Source organism: Halichoeres trimaculatus, unplaced genomic scaffold (genome assembly GCF_033239565.1).
Source record: "Halichoeres trimaculatus isolate MK-OKI-2021-1 unplaced genomic scaffold, fHalTri1.1 fHalTri1_scaffold_1, whole genome shotgun sequence".
Lineage (NCBI taxonomy): Eukaryota > Metazoa > Chordata > Actinopteri > Labriformes > Labridae > Halichoeres > Halichoeres trimaculatus.
This window is the reverse complement of record NW_027437179.1, coordinates 41913419-41930542: the sequence shown is the minus strand read 5'-3', so window position 1 is coordinate 41930542 and position 17124 is coordinate 41913419. Positions and strand designations below refer to the sequence as shown.

Here is a 17124-nt window from a genome sequence, read left to right as displayed (position 1 = left end):
CATTTATTGTTAATCTTGCTGAACTTTTTTGTTTTTGTTCTTATTTGCCAAGGCCTTGACACATTTGAAACATTTAAATTCAGCCTCATGTTGTCAGTGAAATGAATCCATCCACACAGAATTAAAATCAGTGTTTTCTTCCAGATGAGTCTTTTTGTAGATGTAGTTATCTTCCCAGGGCTGTAAAACTTGAGGTTAGCCACAGGTGCATGGAAAGTTGGTGGGCTGTTGATGTTGTAGGAGGTGAAGTAGAGCGGTGGCAGGCTTTATTGACAGATGGGATGAAGAGTTAGTTCAACTAAATGTTAACACAGGATTTTATTTAGTGTCAGTGTCTTTCAGCTGACCTCCAGCTGTGATGGACTTGGTTTAGTTCCTCCTAACCAATGGTTTTCTTCGCTCCTCGGCCCCATGGTCAGACAACAACAATGGGATGGGATCATTTAGTTCTGGGGACTATTTAACAGGAACTAAAAGCTTCTGGTCCAAACTCAGCTCTAGCTTCTCTTCTGTGGTTCAGCTTCTGTCTGAAAGGTGAGTAAACGTCAACAAGCTAACGAGTAGCAGCTTGAGTTCCCCTCTCTTCAGTGGAAACCCTCATGGACCTGGTCCTGACCCTGAAGATTAAACTTATCTCTGAGTGTCTTTATTCTGCAGGTTAATATTTTATTCTTATCGTTATTTCCTGTAAAGAAAGCCAAACTCAGCGAGTTGCTGACAGTATCACTGAGCTGTTATCAGCTGGACTCTGAGCCCTGGTATTAGTCATTAATGAGACTAATATAAATCTGAGGGAGCCACGCAGAGACCCAGACTCAGCTTCTCCTCCTCCTGAGGACAGGTAACCTCACCTTCACAGAGGAGTTTCCCCTGTGGAGACGCTCTGACTTTAACAATAAGATGTGTTTACGCTGCTGTTTTTCTTCATCTTCTCTTTCTTTCAGTCACAGGTTCACATCATCATCATCGTCTGATCACCACAGAGCATCATGAAACTCCTCGCAGGTAACCGCTCTGTCACCTTCTACCAGGTCCCTGAGTTTATCCACACGCCTGGACAAAGACGCTCATGTGCATGTGGATGAATGAAAGTTTGTGTTTTGACTCTGAAAATGACGTCTCCCTTCTTTCTCTGTGTGTTTCTGCAGCTCTTGGCGTCCTGCTCGTCCTGCAGATCGGTAAGCTCTCCGTCCACCGCCGCTTTGTCTTTGTGTCGCTCTGATCTTTGTCAAACCGTCTCTCTGCTTTGCTCTCCCGTCTGTCCCCAGCCTCCTCCACCAAACTGGTTTGTCACATGACCAACTGGGCCCAGTACAGGCCATCCTCCGCTAAATTCACCCCCGACAACATCGACCCCTTCCTGTGCACGCACATCATCTACAGCCTGGCCACCATCAACAGCTTCAACCAGATCAGCCCCATCGAGTGGAACGATGAGGAACAGTTCGTCCGCCTCAACGCCCACAAGAACACGTGAGTCTGACCAAACGTTTAACCTCTGATACCAAGCCCAGTGGACTCCAGAAAAACCCAAACCAGAACCAGCCCCTCAAAGGAAACAGTGGTTGACTCACAGAGAAACTAACTCCTGCGTGTAAGACGACCTGTGACCAGCAGAGGGCGGTGGAGTGAACCTCTCTGAAGTGGTCGAATGTAGTGTTTTCGTTCTTACACTAACGCTATGGATGCTACCCGAGCTAAGCTAATGCACAACAATAGATGTTTCTTTGCAGAGCTACACGTCTGCAGAGAAACGGCACATTTCTTTTTTCTTTTTTTGAAAAAAGGAAAAAAAGAAGAAAGAAGAAGAAAGGAAAAAAGAAGAAAAAAAGGAAAAAAAAAAGAAAAAAGGAAAAAAAAGGAAAAATAATAATAATAAAAACAGAAACAGCACATTTCTTTTTTCTTTTTTGAAAAAAGAAAAAAAAAGAAGAATGAAGAAAAAAAGGAAAAATAAAAGAAGAAAAAAGGGAAAAAATAAAAAAAGGAAAAAAAGAGAAAAAATAGGGGAAAAAAAGAAAAAAAGGGAAAAAAGGAAAAAAAAGAAAAAAAGGGAAAAAAAGAAAAAAAGGGGAAAAAAACAGAAAAAAGGGAAAAAAACAGAAAAAAAGGAAAAATAATAATAATAATAAAAAAAAAACAGCACATTTCAACTCAGATGAGTCCCAGTCAAACGTGAATATCATCTTTGACGTCTGTCGCTCTCTCTCTGTTTTTCAGAAACCCAGCTCTGAAGACTCTGCTGTCTGTTGGAGGCACCGTGCACGGGATCAGTCCGTAAGTTTAGACTTCCTTCCTGAACTCCATCCTCACGTTCAGAGTCCGTCACTCCTCTGACCTTGTCTCTGACCTTGTCTCTGGCGTCCCACAGCTTCATCGCCATGGTGTCCACTCCAACAAACCGAGCAGCCTTCATCAAGTCCGCCATCAGCTACCTCAGGGCTCACAACTTCGACGGGCTGAATCTGGCCTGGGAGTACCCCACCCAAAACGGCAGCCCACCTGAGGACAAGGAGAGGTTCACCCTGCTGGTCCAGGTCAGTGTTTAGAAACTCTAGTGGACACTCAGGGAACTGCAGTGGGAGACAGACTGTGATCTCTGAGCTGTGTGTTGGTGGTCCCGTCTGCAGGAGCTGGCTAAAGCCTTCGAGGATGACGCCAAGGACAACAGGAAGACTCGGCTGCTTCTGTCCGCCAGTGTTGCAAGCTTCCGTCCCACCATCGACGCCGCCTACGAAGTGAAGGATGTTTCAGCGTGAGTTGGTTTCTGTCTTGAATTGTTAAAGGACTCTCCTAAAGAAGCAGATCTGATCTGAAACCTCTCCCACAGCAAGCTGGACTTCATCAACGTGATGACCTACGACTTCCACGGTCACTGGGAGGCCGCCACCGGACACAACAGTCCTCTGTACCGCAGCTCTGTGGACCTGGGCTCTCACGTCCATCACAACATCGTAAGAGCTCCTCATCCCCACACCCCCTCCTTTAAAGGTGTTCCCTGTGACCTGACCCAACCCTGATCCTGACCCTCTTTGTCCTCTCCAGAACTCCTCCATCTCCTTCTGGGTCTCTAGCGGAGCTCCAGCTGAGAAGCTGCTGCTCGGTATCCCCACCTACGGGCGCACCTACCGCCTCACCAGCAGCAACCACCAGGTGGGGGCTCCAGCTAACGGCCCCGCGGACGCCGGACCCTACACCCGCACTGCTGGATTCTGGTCCTATTATGAGGTAAGTCATGCTTCACAGTCAGTTCCTGGAGCCAGATGTTTTTTTCTCATTCCTGTGCCTCTTGACTAAAGTTGGTTCATGTGACCTGGTTCAACCTGATCAGTCTCTAGTCCAGGTCTTTGGGTCTGACTCTGGTCAGGTGGACCCTCCTGACTCTTTGTGTTTTTCTGTTTTTTCCAGATCTGTGATTTCCTCTCCCACGCCAAAACCTACTGGATCGCTGAACAGGAAGTTCCCTACGCCACCTACGGCACATCCTGGGTGGGCTACGACAACCTGCGCAGCCTTGCTGCCAAGGTAAGGCCGGTTTAGAACTGTTAGAGACCGGTTCAGGGAGACCAGGTAAGAGGTCTATCGGCCTCTGTTGTTAAATCACTGAGTCTGACCCTGACGGTGTCCTCAGGCTCAGTGGCTCGGGGAAAACAAACTGGGAGGAGCTCACGTCTGGACTCTGGACATGGACGACTTTGCTGGAGCCTTCTGTGAAGCAGGATCCTACCCCATGGTCAACAGTCTGAGGCAGAACCTGGGTAAGTCCTCATCTGTCCCTACCCTCTAAGACTGGCACACATCTGCTGCCTGTGTCTTAACGACCCCCTTTTATCTGGTTCTGCAGGATTCCCACCAAAGCCCACCACAACCCCGGCCCCAACCACCACCAGAGACCCCATCGCTTCCTTCTGCCGCGGCCGGCCTGATGGTCTGTACCCCAACGTGGCCGACGAGACCACCTACTTCCAGTGCTTCCAGGGTAACACCTACCTGCACCGCTGCCAGCCCGGACTCATCTACTGGGACTCCTGCAAGTGCTGCAACTGGCCCTGAACCCCCAAAGACTGGTCCACAGCGAGTCCTCGGAGAAACCTGATCAGTTGAACCAGATCAGTCTGATCTCTGTGTCTCTTTCTCTCTGTCTCTCTCAGCGCTACTTCTCAGTACAGAAACAGAAATAAACGATGCTAATAAAAACTTTACGACCATGAACTCTCAGCCTCTGTCGTGTCTCCATCTTTGAATGTTTTTATACTTTATACTTTTATCATTTTCGCCTCTTTGAAAAGCCACTGGGTGTTTAAATAAAACTGACATTAACACACTGATGTCATCTGCCTATCAGAAGCCAAGAATCAGAGTCTGATCTCATCTGGTCCACTAGGGGGAGGTAGTGAGCTCCAAACATTTGGAGGATGCTGTGACTTTATGAAGATCAGTCACTTCATTTTTTCCTTAGAAGCCAAAAGAGCGCCTTCACAAGACGTTTTACGCGAGGTGTATAACAAAAAGACCCGACAGGAAGTGAGGCTGATGTCACATCCTGTTTTAATAAAACTAATTCTGTGGTATGGATCATTATGATAACATCGGTAACGGAAGAAACATCTGTCACCCTCATTTTTTTGTTGTTGCTGTGGTGACAGACCTAGAGGGGTAGTCTTTGGATGAGGGTTTCCAGGCCCCCTGGTGGCAGACAGGAGAAAGACCGGAACCAGAGTCAGGACTCAGCTCACCTTTGGACCACAATGAAGGGTATTCACTGAGTCTTTAACTCTGGCATCAATAAAAATGTTTAATGATATTCAGAGATCAGGCGTCTCTCCTTATCGTCAGATGGTTACTGAATGTTTTCAAAAACAAACTCTCTAATCTCTGCCTCGCTCATAAACCCTGAACAGTAACCCGACGGTTCGATACCCAGGAGATAAAACCGGCTTCAAACGGAGGCATGAAGGTGGCGCCGCGCTGCAGGTTCTGCTGTTTAGATTAAAGTTTATGATCCTGAAAGTGTCTGCGGCAGAGATTAGATTAACACCTGACCTGAGCTCTGTGCTCGTTGTGAAACACAGAAACCGTGTCAGTCGTTGGCGTCAGCGTTATATAACCAAGTTATCAATGAGAGAATTAATCATTTATGTGCACAGCTCAGCAATCTGCGACAACAACAGGTCGAGAAGGTTCGGGATTCAAGCAAGATTTGAACGTTAAAATTCAGCTGCTTTCAGAAAAACTGGTTCGTATGTAGAGCTCTCTTTGTACGCAGACGATCACTAATAACTCATCGTCAGAGAGCTCAGCGTCCACCAACATCCTCGTCCATCTAAACCCAGAAGAATCCACGGTGACACGAGAATCACAAGACCTTTAAATGTTCTGGAAAGTTCCTTATACAGCTTTAGCCTTGACTTTAACTCGGGAAGTCACAAAGTGAAGCATGCTTAACATCAGGATGGGCCAGGCTTACACACAGGTGAGGACTAGCTAAACTTAAAAAGCTTATTTTTGTTAGCTAAAGGTAATATTTAAGTGATTTAACACTTATAATGACCAGTGGCGAACCGTGGCCCCAGCCACTGGGCCTTCAGTAGGACCATGGGACCACACGTGGCAATAAACAATCAAAGAAATGAAAACAATAGCCAGAATCATGTGACATGGAAGTTCAGTATATTAATAGTTTTGCGAGATTACAAATTTATCATGTGCCTGAACACTGCAACACCTAACACAACTTCAAACAATTAAAAAATTAAGACATAAAATAAAAAAAAAACAACTTAAAATCAATCACTATGCTCACAATGGGCCTCATTCACCAACAGTGCGTACGCACAAATTTGTGCTTAAATCGTGTGTACCTTTGGTGATATACTGTATACTCTCCCGGTGTCTCCACCTCATCCTCCTTACAATAATGTACTCCATCTTTTTAAATCACATAAATAATAAAGACTAAAACAGAGAAATATGGGAAATCACTGGTAAATTCTGAGTGACATACATTTATTTTGTCTCTTTTTTCTTCGTCTTTTCTCTCCCTCTTTTCTTTGAATTAAATGAAATGAGAGAACCAGATATATACTCAGTATCAGATGTTAAGGCTGTTTATTGTTTGATTGTAAGATGTGCATCAAACTTCCAGCTGCTGTCAGGTTAACTTTCCATTATGACAAACGGCTTTAATCTGACATCAGATGTGACGGGACAGTTAATACAGATATAAATGTATATGCTGGTTCAGACGGTTACATTAAATAGTGATTGCTGTGATTGTTTGCTGCATTAAAATGTGCCTGACACTCTGGAAACCTGCCTCTGACGTGACGTGACGTGTACGTGTTGACGTGTACGCACATGTGCGGACATGTCACCAAATTTCAGCTGCGGAGGGTGCACTCCGCTTTGCGCCGAGGATAGACCAGGTTGGAGCTGGCGAGCTTTCAGAGCACTTTCTGCGCTGTTTTTGGCACAAAATTGTCACTGCACCAACATGAATCTGCTGACACCTTCCCCTGGTGCGCAGTCACACCCATCTCTGCGCAGACGGTCTACCAAATTGTCAAATTGGCAGCGCATGGTGGTGCGCCGCACGAAATTAGAGCTCATAATGTAGAGTTTCAGTTTTGTGGAAATTCAAATTATTAATAATTTAATTATTAATCCACAAATCTTTTTTGCTTAACAGAAAAAGACAGTGGTGCTGACTTATTTTCACTTAGGGAAGGGGAAATGTACTTACTGTTGAGACCCAATGCGACTTATTTATAACTTCACAGGTCTTTCACACTGGGGGGTAGTATTTCGAAAAATAAAAGTCAGACGTGTTCCAAGTGACCTATTAAGTCTGTCCATAATTTTCCTTAAAGGGGAATTGGGTCTGGGTCAGTAATGAGTAGCTCCACCGTTCTTGTTCATCACTTCAAAAATTGGTTTGATGCTTGATGCGAGTGTTTCCAGGAAGCTTTTGGGAACATTTCTCCAAGTAGTAAAGATGGCTTCACAAAGGGCATCAACTGTCTGGAACTGACGGCCATTTTTATAAACTTCCCTCGCCGTCCATCCCTAAATGTTCTACACTGAATGAAAAAGCTCCAGATCATGATGGACCCCCTCCACTGTGCCGGGTAGAAAACATCTCAGGTGGATCTCCTCGTCATGCCAGTAACGTTGGAGCCATCTGGACCGTCAGGGTTCAAGTTTTCTCATCAGAGAATCAAACTTTTTTCCACCTTTCAATGTCCCATGATGCTCCCTGGCAAAGTTGGGGCAGGTGTCATTTCTTTGGGTTTCTACCTTAACGGTTTTGTCCCATAATGCTCAGGATCTCAGAAAATGTAGAATGACTGTCTTACTGCGTCCACGCAATACCACGCTATGAGAGACCTCGCTGATGCAGCTCGACGATCCAACCACGCTTAGGAAGAGACAGTTTCTTAGCTTTAGCATCAGGAGGGACTGACCGTGTGAATGCCTGACAGGAAGTGAACATTTGGAGCAGATTTTAGCTTCAACAGCCTGTGGTCTTAAACTTTTGATCAGCTGATAAACTACCTATTTAGGGCCTGAGCCCCGGGAACCGGGGGCGAAAGCCCTATTAAAACCCTTGCGATTATTATTATTTGTTTGGGCCGAAACAACCCCAAATTGCGTGCCTTTCACTTGGAATAAACGTGAACGCGCGTGTACCCAAAATTAGCTACCCCGTGAAAATTTATGAATCTGGAACTTGCACAAAAATGAACGCACCATAGCGCCCCCTAGTGGCTTAAAACTGCAGCCCCTCCGCCGACATTGAGCTACAGCCCTGAAATTTTGCGCACATAACAATCATGCCCACAGGTACAAAAAAGTCTCTTACGACTTGCGTGATTTCTGAACACGAACTTCGCTATTTGCACCTAAACGTCAAAATTTAGCGGTTTTGGGCAAAGTATTTGAACGAACTTGTCCTAGGGTTTTGGTCAGATCAACTCCAAATTTGGCCTGTGTATACTACACACAACAAAGATTAAAAGTTATAATACAATTTGTATAATTTTTTGGGGCGTGGCTACGAGATGGGTTCAAAGTTCGGCTATTTTTTTTTTTTTCCGATCTGCACCAAAACGGACACACATGTTAAGGGTTGCGCCCCGGACACAGCCATGCCAAATTTGTCACCTGAAAGTACAGCGCCCCCTATTGGCAGCGGCTAGAAAGTGGGAAAAATTGGCTTCATAGGGTACTTATTTGAACGAACTAGTCCTAGGTTTTTTCTCAGATCTGCTCCAAACTTGGCCTGTGTGAACAACACATATGAAAGACAAAAATTTATTAAAACATTGTTATAATTTTTTTGGGCGTGGCCACAAATGACCGCCAAAGTTGACCATTTTTCCACTTTTGAAAAATCTTAATAGCTCACCTGTACAATGTTGGATCAGCACCAAAATTCACACACAAGTTCATTGTCACATTCTGATTCCATTTCTATCATTAATTGCGTTAACATTAATGCTCCATAGCGCCACCCAGGGGCTCAAAATTTTTGCCTCCCCGGCTACTTTGAGCTACAGGTCTGAAATTTGGTAGGGATAACAAGTATGCCAAGACCTACAAAAAATTGTATTATGACCATAGTCAATTCCAAACAGGAAGTTCGCAATTTGCCCATAAACATCAGATTTTGACAATTTTTCGCCTCAGACGAAATGCAACAGTTCCTTGGTTTTTCATCAGATCCACTCCAAACTTGCCCTGTGTACACTACACACACTGACAATGATACGTTCCAAACAGATTTTTGCTACATCAATGGGCGCGGCCAAAAATGAGGGTCAAAGTTGACCATTTTAACTGTTTCATGAAAACCTTAATACCTCTCTAGTACATTGTTGGATCAGGGCCAAAATGCACACAGAGGTACAGTTTTACAGCCTCAGTGCATTTCTATCACTGGCTGCACTAACATTTATGCTCCACAGCGCCACCATGGGGCTCATATCTGCAGCCTGTCCAGCTACTTTAAGCTATGGGCATCATAAGTTTTGGGCTCAACTCTCATGCCTTGACCTATGGCTTTTGGCTGAGCCACATTTCACTGCTCATGCTGCAGCTGGGACATGCTCCGCTTGGCAAGCCTTGAACGAGCGCATGCGGCGGCTAGCACACACTACGAATGGCACACACAGGGCGAAGGCCCGTTCATCGCTGCTTGCAGCTTTAATTCATTTTTGTTTTTGTCACACTCCCCCTTCTTTCTTTTGCATATTGTAGCTCTACTTAAAACCTCATTAAGATCCAAATGTGCAAAATGCATAACCTAGCAGTTTTTCAACTGGTCTTCAGATTTTGATGATCATATACTCAGTGTTTTTATCTGAACAGTTAGACTCGGCTGTTTTCCTTGAAGTCTCCTATCTCAGACTGAAACTGGGTGTTTTGGAGCTTAAATCTTATCAGCGTATGTCTGTCCAGGTTTTATCTTATCCCGTCTATACCCCCCATGTTCCTGAACTCATCCATGCTGTTTCGTCATATATAAAGAGGACCTGAACGTCTGCAGGGACTGAGTTCATATAAGAAGACAGAAACTCTGTGGATTCCTCCGAGACCTTCAGGTGAGCTCCATCTGACGAATCATGCTCTGTTTCTTCACTGGTTTGCTGTTCACCTGTTGTCAACACAGATACTTTTTTTTCATAATTATTTTTGGGTCACTTTGTTTACTTTCTGGTTACTCGTTAAAATTAAAAAAATCTGGTTTGGCCTCATTTTTGGGGAGCAGTGACGTGCTCCAGACATATATCTCTCATTTTGCATTTGTGTCCCTGTTTTTCTGCCTCAGGTGGTTCGTGTCAGAGCGAGGGCTCCGCACGGCGTGCCTCTGTGTTTGTGCTGAGCTCGATGTATAATATCTGATCACTCGTGTTGTGTAACTTAATATTTGGCATCAGGGCACTGATAGATAACCAGTTTATCATGAATCAGAGATTAGAGCAGTAAAACAGGTCACTGTGAGGCTGAGAGAGACTCTGAAGAATCATAACATGGACTTCATTTTCTCACAGAGGTTATTGATGATTAAAGACACTGGCACTAAATAAAATCCTGCGTTAACATTTAGTTGAACTAAATCTTCATCCCATCTGTCAATAAAGCCTGCCACCGCTCTACTTCACCTCCTACAACATCAACAGCCCACCAACTTTCCATGCACCTGTGGCTAACCTCAAGTTTTACAGCCCTGGGAAGATAACTACATCTACAAAAAGACTCATCTGGAAGAAAATACTGATTTTAATTCTGTGAGGATGGATTCATTTCACTGACAACGTGACGACTTCATATACATGGCTGATATGTGGCAACACATTAGCAAACAACAACAAATAAATAAGGGAAGCAAATTGTAACAAATTTTGCAGATTTTTGAAATCTTGATATTTTAAAGAACTTTTTCATTGTTAAAATTTAAGAATTTGTGTGAATTTTTTAAGACAACAATTTTTTAAAATTATTTTTGAAATTTCAGATTTTTCTGATATTCAGGTCTTGATTCTGTATGGAGGGATTTATTGAACAGCCAACGTGCCAGCTTAACATAAATGCTTAAATTGTGGCAAGATATTAGCAAACAACAAAAAATAATAAGTTAAGCAAAATTGTTAATATTTGTAATCATAGTTCACATAGTCTTTCATAACTTTCTAGATGTTTGCAAATTTTAAAATTTTAATCTAAAAAATTACCAAGTTCTTCAAACTTATTTTTTTAACAATTTAAAAAATGATTGATTTTTTTTCTATTTTTATTTTGAGATCTTTATTTTTTAAATCATTTTTGCAATTGTGTTGAATTTCAGATTTTTGAAAATTTTGTAAATTTAAAAATTTTCAAACTGATTTATTTTTATTTTTTTTACAATTTGAAAAATGATTTTACTTGTTTTTATTTTTTCAACTTTTTATTTTTGAGTTTTCTATTTTTAAATAATTTTTGCAAATGTGTTGATTTTCAGATTTTTGCAAATTTTGGAAATTGAAAATTATTTTAATTTTCAGTTATTTATTAATTTAATGTATTTATTTTACATTTTTCTGAAAATGACCTTTTTTTTTAGTTTTGGAATTTTTTTAAAAGTTTCTTTTTCTTCAAAATTCTTTTTATTTATTTAATTTTTAATTATTTAAATTGTCCATTTTTAACTTTTTTTTTTAGAAATTTTTAAGTTTAAAGTTTTTTTTTTTTTTTAAATGAATAACCAATATAACACCAAGTACATCTTTAAGTACAATTTTATAAATTAAAAACTTTTAGTTTAAAACTAGATTTTCGATTAAAGAATTTCTTCTACTTTTCTGTCTTTATTGTGGTGATAAAGTAGATTTTGTGGCTCCTGAATGACTTTAATCCAGATGAGCTGAAGCATTATGGTCTCTATTAAAGTAAAGGTCGCAGACCCCTGTTACAGACAGTGAGTGTCCTACCCACAGGGGACTATCGTCCTCTAAACTTCTTCAGATGGATCTGATCCTTTCTTCTAACTCGCTGAATGAAGTCTCAGAGTTCTGTTTGGTTCTGTTTGGTTCTGTTTGTTCACCTGTCCGACCAAAACCATCCTCAGAGGGTTTCTCCTGTCCCTGCAGCGTCTCTCCTTACAGATCCTATAGACGCCGTTTTTCATGACTTTAGCACACCTGAGTCCTTGAATGCCCCCCCCCTGTGTGTGTGTGTGTGTGTGTGTATATGTGTGTGTGTGTGTGTGTGTGTCAGCTGATTGTTGTCAAGTGGAAAAACATGAGCATACACCGGAGGAACATATGGATGGTCAACGGTCAGCATCGGTGTGAAACAAAGACGTGATAAAATTTATCGTTCATATACTGAGAACACACACACACACACACACACACACACACACACACACACACACACACACACACAGAGTTATAATTATAGATTATTTTCTCACAACGTGATATAAACAGGTTTGAGTTGTTTTGTATTTGTGTTGTTTTTTTTCTTGTTTCTTCTCTGTGATGAAAGTTTCTCTGAACTCACTCACTGAGTCGTGTATTTTAAAGGCAGGGATGATAACAAATCAAGAAAACGTCAAATTTTAAACCCAGGATAACCCCTGACCCTGAGCGCTTTGACTCATTTATGAAACTATAGTTTCAAACAGATCCCGAGGTCTGTATCGACCCTGGTTCCTGTTGCATAACCTGAGACACAAAGAGACGTCTTCAGAGTGATCTCAGGACTCTGATCCTCAGGACTCTGATCCTCAGGACTCTGATCCTCAGGACTCTGCACATGGTGGCTGATTAATAACAGATATTGATAATAAGTCCACTGGCCGGTATTACAGCCTGATCAGTGGGTAAATGATTATCCACGCGGAGCCCAGACTGCACAACGTTATCAAAACATGTCCTAATAATCATCAAATTTATCACCTCCTCAGCGCTGACAGACCGGTATAAAAGGAGGAACTGTGCGGCTCATCAGCGGGTCTCTCATCAGCTCCAGAAGGTGAGTCCACGGCAGAGTCTGAGCTCCCAGAGTCCATCAGAGTCTCTATAACTTTAACTCTTTAACTTCTCTTACAGTAACCTCAACAAGGCGAAGAAAGAAGAAACTCAGGATGACCAGACTCACTATCCTCGCAGGTATTTATCTTCAACACCTGAAGAGACGGACGCTGTGTTTATATATAACATGTAGACTCATTCTGTATAGACTCAGTTTTTGTTTTTCTACGTTTTGGTGTAACCTGTGTCTGCCTCGTCCTCAGGCCTCTGCCTGGTCCTGTGCCATCTGGGTGAGTCTTCATCCCCTGACTTTGACCCTCTTTGATTGAATCTCTTAAACCCAGCCCGTGGTCTAACCCTGACCCTGATCCCCCCACAGGAACCGCCTCCCAGATGATTTGCTACTTCACCAACTGGTCCCAGTACAGACCAGGGGAAGGGAAGTTCATGCCGCAGAACGTGGACCCCTTCCTGTGCACTCACCTGATCTACGCCTTCTCCATCATCAACCACAACAACGAGCTGGTTACCTACGAGTGGAACGATGAAGTCCTCTACCAGTCCTTCAACGGCCTCAAGAGCAAGTAAGCTCCCGGGTTCAGCAGGGGTCAGGGGTCAGGGGTCAGGGGTCAGGGGTCAGAGCGCTGTGTGGCTAACGTCTGTGTTTCCTGTTTGCAGGAACCCTCACCTGAAGACTCTGCTGGCTGTCGGTGGATGGAACTTTGGATCCGCTCAGTGAGTTTATGAAGCCTCAGAGCCAAACTGATCCAGGACAACTCCTCTAGAGCTAACGGCGGCTAACGCTAAAGACGCTCTCTGAGTTTCCTCTGTAAAGGTCTTTGGTTCATGGCTCTGTCTCTGCAGGTTCTCCATCATGGTGTCCACCCCCGACAACCGTCAGAAGTTCATCCAGTCCTCCATCAAGTTCCTGAGGACCCACGGGTTTGACGGTCTGGACCTGGACTGGGAGTACCCTGGAGCTCGTGGAAGCCCACCTGTCGACAAACAGAGGTTCACTCTGCTCTGCCAGGTGAGGGCTCATCTGCACAAACCCCTCCTCCTCCTCCTCCTCCTCTTCTTCGTCTTCACGTGTCTCACTCCTTGTGTCTCTGCAGGAGCTCGTCGCCGCCTACGCCGCTGAGGCCAAGACCTCCGGGAAGCCTCAGCTCATGCTGACCGCTGCAGTGTCTGCTGGGAAGGGAACCATCGATGGAGGATACGAGATCGCCGCCATTGCCAAGTGAGTAAACGCTGCAGGAGAGACGGACCAATCAGAGCTGAGGAAAGGTTCACATGATGCTAACCTTTGATCCGTCTTTAGGGAGCTGGACTTCATCAACGTGATGACCTACGACTTCCACGGGACCTGGGAGCAGTTCACCGGACACAACAGCCCTCTGTACCGCGGCTCCTTCGACCAGGGAGACCTCATCTACTTCAACACTGTGAGATCACGCTGCACGCCACGCGCTGCACATGAAGCTAACAGGTTAGCCGCTAGGTGTTTGACTTCCTGTCTGTGACCTTTCAGGACTACGCCATGAAGTACTGGAGAGACAACGGCACCCCGGTGGAGAAGCTGAGGATGGGATTCGCTTCTTATGGTCGCACCTTCAGACTGACATCATCGAACACTGGCGTCGGAGCGCCCGCTAGCGGCCCGGCAGCAGCTGGACAATTCACACGGGAGGCTGGATTCTGGTCCTACTATGAGGTAGGTGTCCTGGAGTCCATCTGTGTGCTGCTCTGCAGGTCTGATCCCAGAAGACAGCTGAAAACATCTGTCACATCTTTGCTAGCTGCTGTTTTTGTTAGCATGTTATATGCTAGCTGTTATTTTAAGAGATGAGGTGACATCACTTCCTGTCCCCGTCCTCTGTGCAGATCTGCGGCTTCCTGAAGGGAACCAACATTCAGTGGATCGAGGACCAGATGGTTCCCTACGCCACCAAGAACAACGAGTGGGTCGGCTTTGACAACAAGGAGAGCTACGAGACCAAGGTACGAGACTGCCCACTGAGCATGCTCACCAAGACCGCCCACTGAGCTCTCTTTAACTCACTCGCGCCGTTTTCTTCGCCTGTAGGTTCGTTACATGCAGGAGCAGAAGTTTGGCGGCGCCTTCGTGTGGGCTCTGGATCTGGACGACTTCTCAGGAAAGTTCTGCGGAGAGGGCCCCCACCCCCTGCTGAGCCACCTCCGTAAACTCCTGGCCATCGGTAAGACCGCGGCGCTGAGTCCCCGTCCTCACAGACCCTGAAGGGTTCAAAGTTTAACTGCATCCTCTCCTCCTCTCTCCTTAGAACTGCCTCCTCTGCCCCCCACCACCACCCCCAAACCCGGAGCCAGCACCACCCCCCGCCCCACCACCACCACCACCACCACCACCCACGCCCCCGGCTCCGGCTTCTGCAACGGCAAACCTGACGGCCTGTACCCCCACCCTGACGACAGGAACAGCTTCTACATGTGCGCCGGAGGAATCACCCACATCAGGAACTGCGGCGCTGGATCCGTTTTCGACGACAGCTGCAAGTGCTGCGTGTGGCCCTGAACCACCTGGACCATCTAGACCACCTGGACCACCTGGACTACCTGGACCACCTGGACCAGCTGTCCATGTGTGTAACTCCTGATGTAAATGTCTCCTAATAAACAGGACTCTTTCTGTTTAAACGACTTCCTTCAGAGTTTGTTTTATAAATATCATTAAAAAAAACTCAATCTGTGTACAAATCAAATCTTTTCCCGTAGAAAAACTCGTTTCTGAAATCAAATGAATATTTCTTTAAATAAACGTCATCAAACCCACGTACGCTTCTCCAAGTCAGTGCTCTTTGTCCTCTGGTTCACAAACAGCTGTTAAAAAATACAAACCCACAGGAGGACTTAATGTTTCACCTCTGAATAAGAACACCTGATCAACACTGCACACAGCGCCCCCTGCAGGGAACACCCAGTACTGATACAAACTCATTCATCAAGGGGCCGACCAATCACAGAGGAGATTTTAAATGAATTTAAACAAAACAACAAACAAACAAATAAAACAGCTTTTAACAGAGAAAAACATATTAAAGCACATTTAAAAACATAAAAAAATAAAGAACATCAAAACAAAAACATACATGACAATTATAAAAACATTGAAAGAAAAATGAAACACTTTAAAAAACTAAACTGAAACAAAATAAGAAAAAACATTCAAACACTTGAATTTTCAAACAGTTGAACTTCACTAAGTCTCTGATCCTCCATCAGCAGAGGAACCCAGAACTACACTGTTAAATGTGATTTGTTCACTTTACTTGAAAACACTTAAGAAACGTATTGCCTCAGAATTTACAAGTTCAGTGGATCATTAATTTAAAGCTGTTAAAGCTGCAAAGAACTGTTCAGCCTGTCACTGCAGAAACCTTGAGTGTAGTTTACATAAAATCATTCCTTAGGTTAACTATGAAATGAAAGTTCAGATAACTTAAAGTTTTGTGTGTGTTACTAAACGCTCTGTAAAAATCAGTGAGTACATGGGTCCATGCCATGTGGCGCACAGACAGCCTGTACCCCCCACCAGTGTAACATCTCAGTGTACAGCAGGGTCTCAAATCCTCTGTTACCCCTTTTCCACCTAACTGGTGCTGGTACTAGTTCCAGGCCAGCTAAAGTTGAAATGTGTGTGTTATATATACGGTGCACTGCTCACATTTGCTATTACAAACTGTTATTGGCCAGCCCTGCCCCTTAAAAGCGGTGACAGTCTGTGCTGTGTGTGTGCGTGTGTGTGTGTGCGCGCGTGTGACATAGCAGAAATCGCATACTTCCATACTGTGTACTCAAAATTTTCAAACTGAGTGTACTAAGCATACAACATACTCACTGGCTTAGTGTGCGAATTTTGAGGGTGTAGTGCTGTCCCAAATCGCATACTGCCGAGCGCCGTACTTACCGGGAATGATGACATGATGTCGCCCTCTTCTTCTTCTACGTCTAATTGTGACCGGCTTCCAGCGCGTTTCCGCCAAATACCGCCACTATTTGCCAGCAAATTTTCAAAGCCTTTTCAGTAGTATATTAAACACAGCTAATAACACGATCAGCAGTGTACAGTTTATTAACGGGGGTCGGTGCTGCTGACTGAAGCTGCCAAGAGAGCTACGGGGGCGCTGCGGCAGTTAAAATACATCCACAAATTAAATGTCTGAGTGGTGCTTCTGGTCATGTATTCACTGTGCAGGGTCTAACCCGCTTGTTTTTATATTTACCTGGTTCACCGGGTAATGCTAGGGCCCCGGTAACTGTTAGCCCAACGAGCTTTTGCATTCGAGATAGCTGTTAGCTCAACTAGCATTAGCATAGCCCAGTGTTTCTCAATCCTGGTCCTGGGGACCCCCTGCCCTGCATGTTTTAGATGTTACCCCACTCCAGCACACCTGATTCAAATGAATGGCTCGTTATCAGGCTTGAGCAAAGCTTGATGACGAGCTGATCATTTGAATCAGGTGTGTTGGAGTCGGGTAACATCTAAAACATGCAGGGCAGGGGGTCCCCAGGACCAGATCTGAGAAACACTGGCATAGCCTGTCATTCGCAGAACATAACAACGCAG

The 17124-nt window shown here is 44.4% G+C and overlaps 2 protein-coding genes across 3 annotated transcripts; both read left to right on the top strand.

Moving 5' to 3' along the window:
- The first annotated feature begins 510 nt into the window (after nt 1–510).
- Nucleotides 511–4202, top strand: chia.1 (chitinase, acidic.1). Of its 2 annotated transcripts, XM_074674368.1 has the most exons (13): nt 511–534; nt 694–841; nt 945–1005; nt 1149–1178; nt 1269–1473; nt 2221–2277; nt 2372–2537; nt 2631–2755; nt 2831–2954; nt 3046–3228; nt 3409–3525; nt 3632–3758; nt 3845–4202. In XM_074674368.1, exons 3-13 carry the CDS (start codon nt 990–992, stop codon nt 4051–4053), a joined length of 1359 nt encoding a protein of 452 aa, XP_074530469.1. In that variant the 5' UTR covers nt 511–534; nt 694–841; nt 945–989; the 3' UTR covers nt 4054–4202. The 2 variants fall into 2 exon arrangements, with proteins under 2 accessions (XP_074530469.1, XP_074530461.1); XM_074674360.1 differs by lacking the exon at nt 511–534 and having other exon boundaries at nt 556–841.
- An 8245-nt stretch (nt 4203–12447) lies between these two features.
- On the top strand, nt 12448–15072 carry LOC141793102 (acidic mammalian chitinase-like). Its single transcript, XM_074673466.1, has 12 exons — nt 12448–12519; nt 12597–12656; nt 12782–12808; nt 12898–13102; nt 13197–13253; nt 13383–13548; nt 13634–13758; nt 13840–13963; nt 14050–14232; nt 14403–14519; nt 14605–14737; nt 14822–15072. The coding sequence occupies exons 2-12, from the start codon at nt 12632–12634 to the stop codon at nt 15070–15072; spliced, it is 1413 nt and encodes a 470-aa protein (XP_074529567.1). The 5' UTR covers nt 12448–12519; nt 12597–12631.
- The last annotated feature ends 2052 nt before the right edge of the window (nt 15073–17124 follow it).

What these genes read in the sequence shown, in the direction of transcription:
- chia.1 (XM_074674368.1), top strand. An exon ending in GGTTCACCCTGCTGGTCCAG is followed by an intron (nt 2,538 to 2,630) that starts GTCAGTGTTTAG and finishes TCCCGTCTGCAG; the next exon opens with GAGCTGGCTAAAGCCTTCGA. An exon ending in TGCGCAGCCTTGCTGCCAAG is followed by an intron (nt 3,526 to 3,631) that starts GTAAGGCCGGTT and finishes CGGTGTCCTCAG; the next exon opens with GCTCAGTGGCTCGGGGAAAA.
- LOC141793102 (XM_074673466.1), top strand. Translation starts at nt 12,632, where the DNA reads ATGACCAGACTCACTATCCTCGCAG. An exon ending in TGGAACTTTGGATCCGCTCA is followed by an intron (nt 13,254 to 13,382) that starts GTGAGTTTATGA and finishes CTGTCTCTGCAG; the next exon opens with GTTCTCCATCATGGTGTCCA. An exon ending in GGTTCACTCTGCTCTGCCAG is followed by an intron (nt 13,549 to 13,633) that starts GTGAGGGCTCAT and finishes GTGTCTCTGCAG; the next exon opens with GAGCTCGTCGCCGCCTACGC.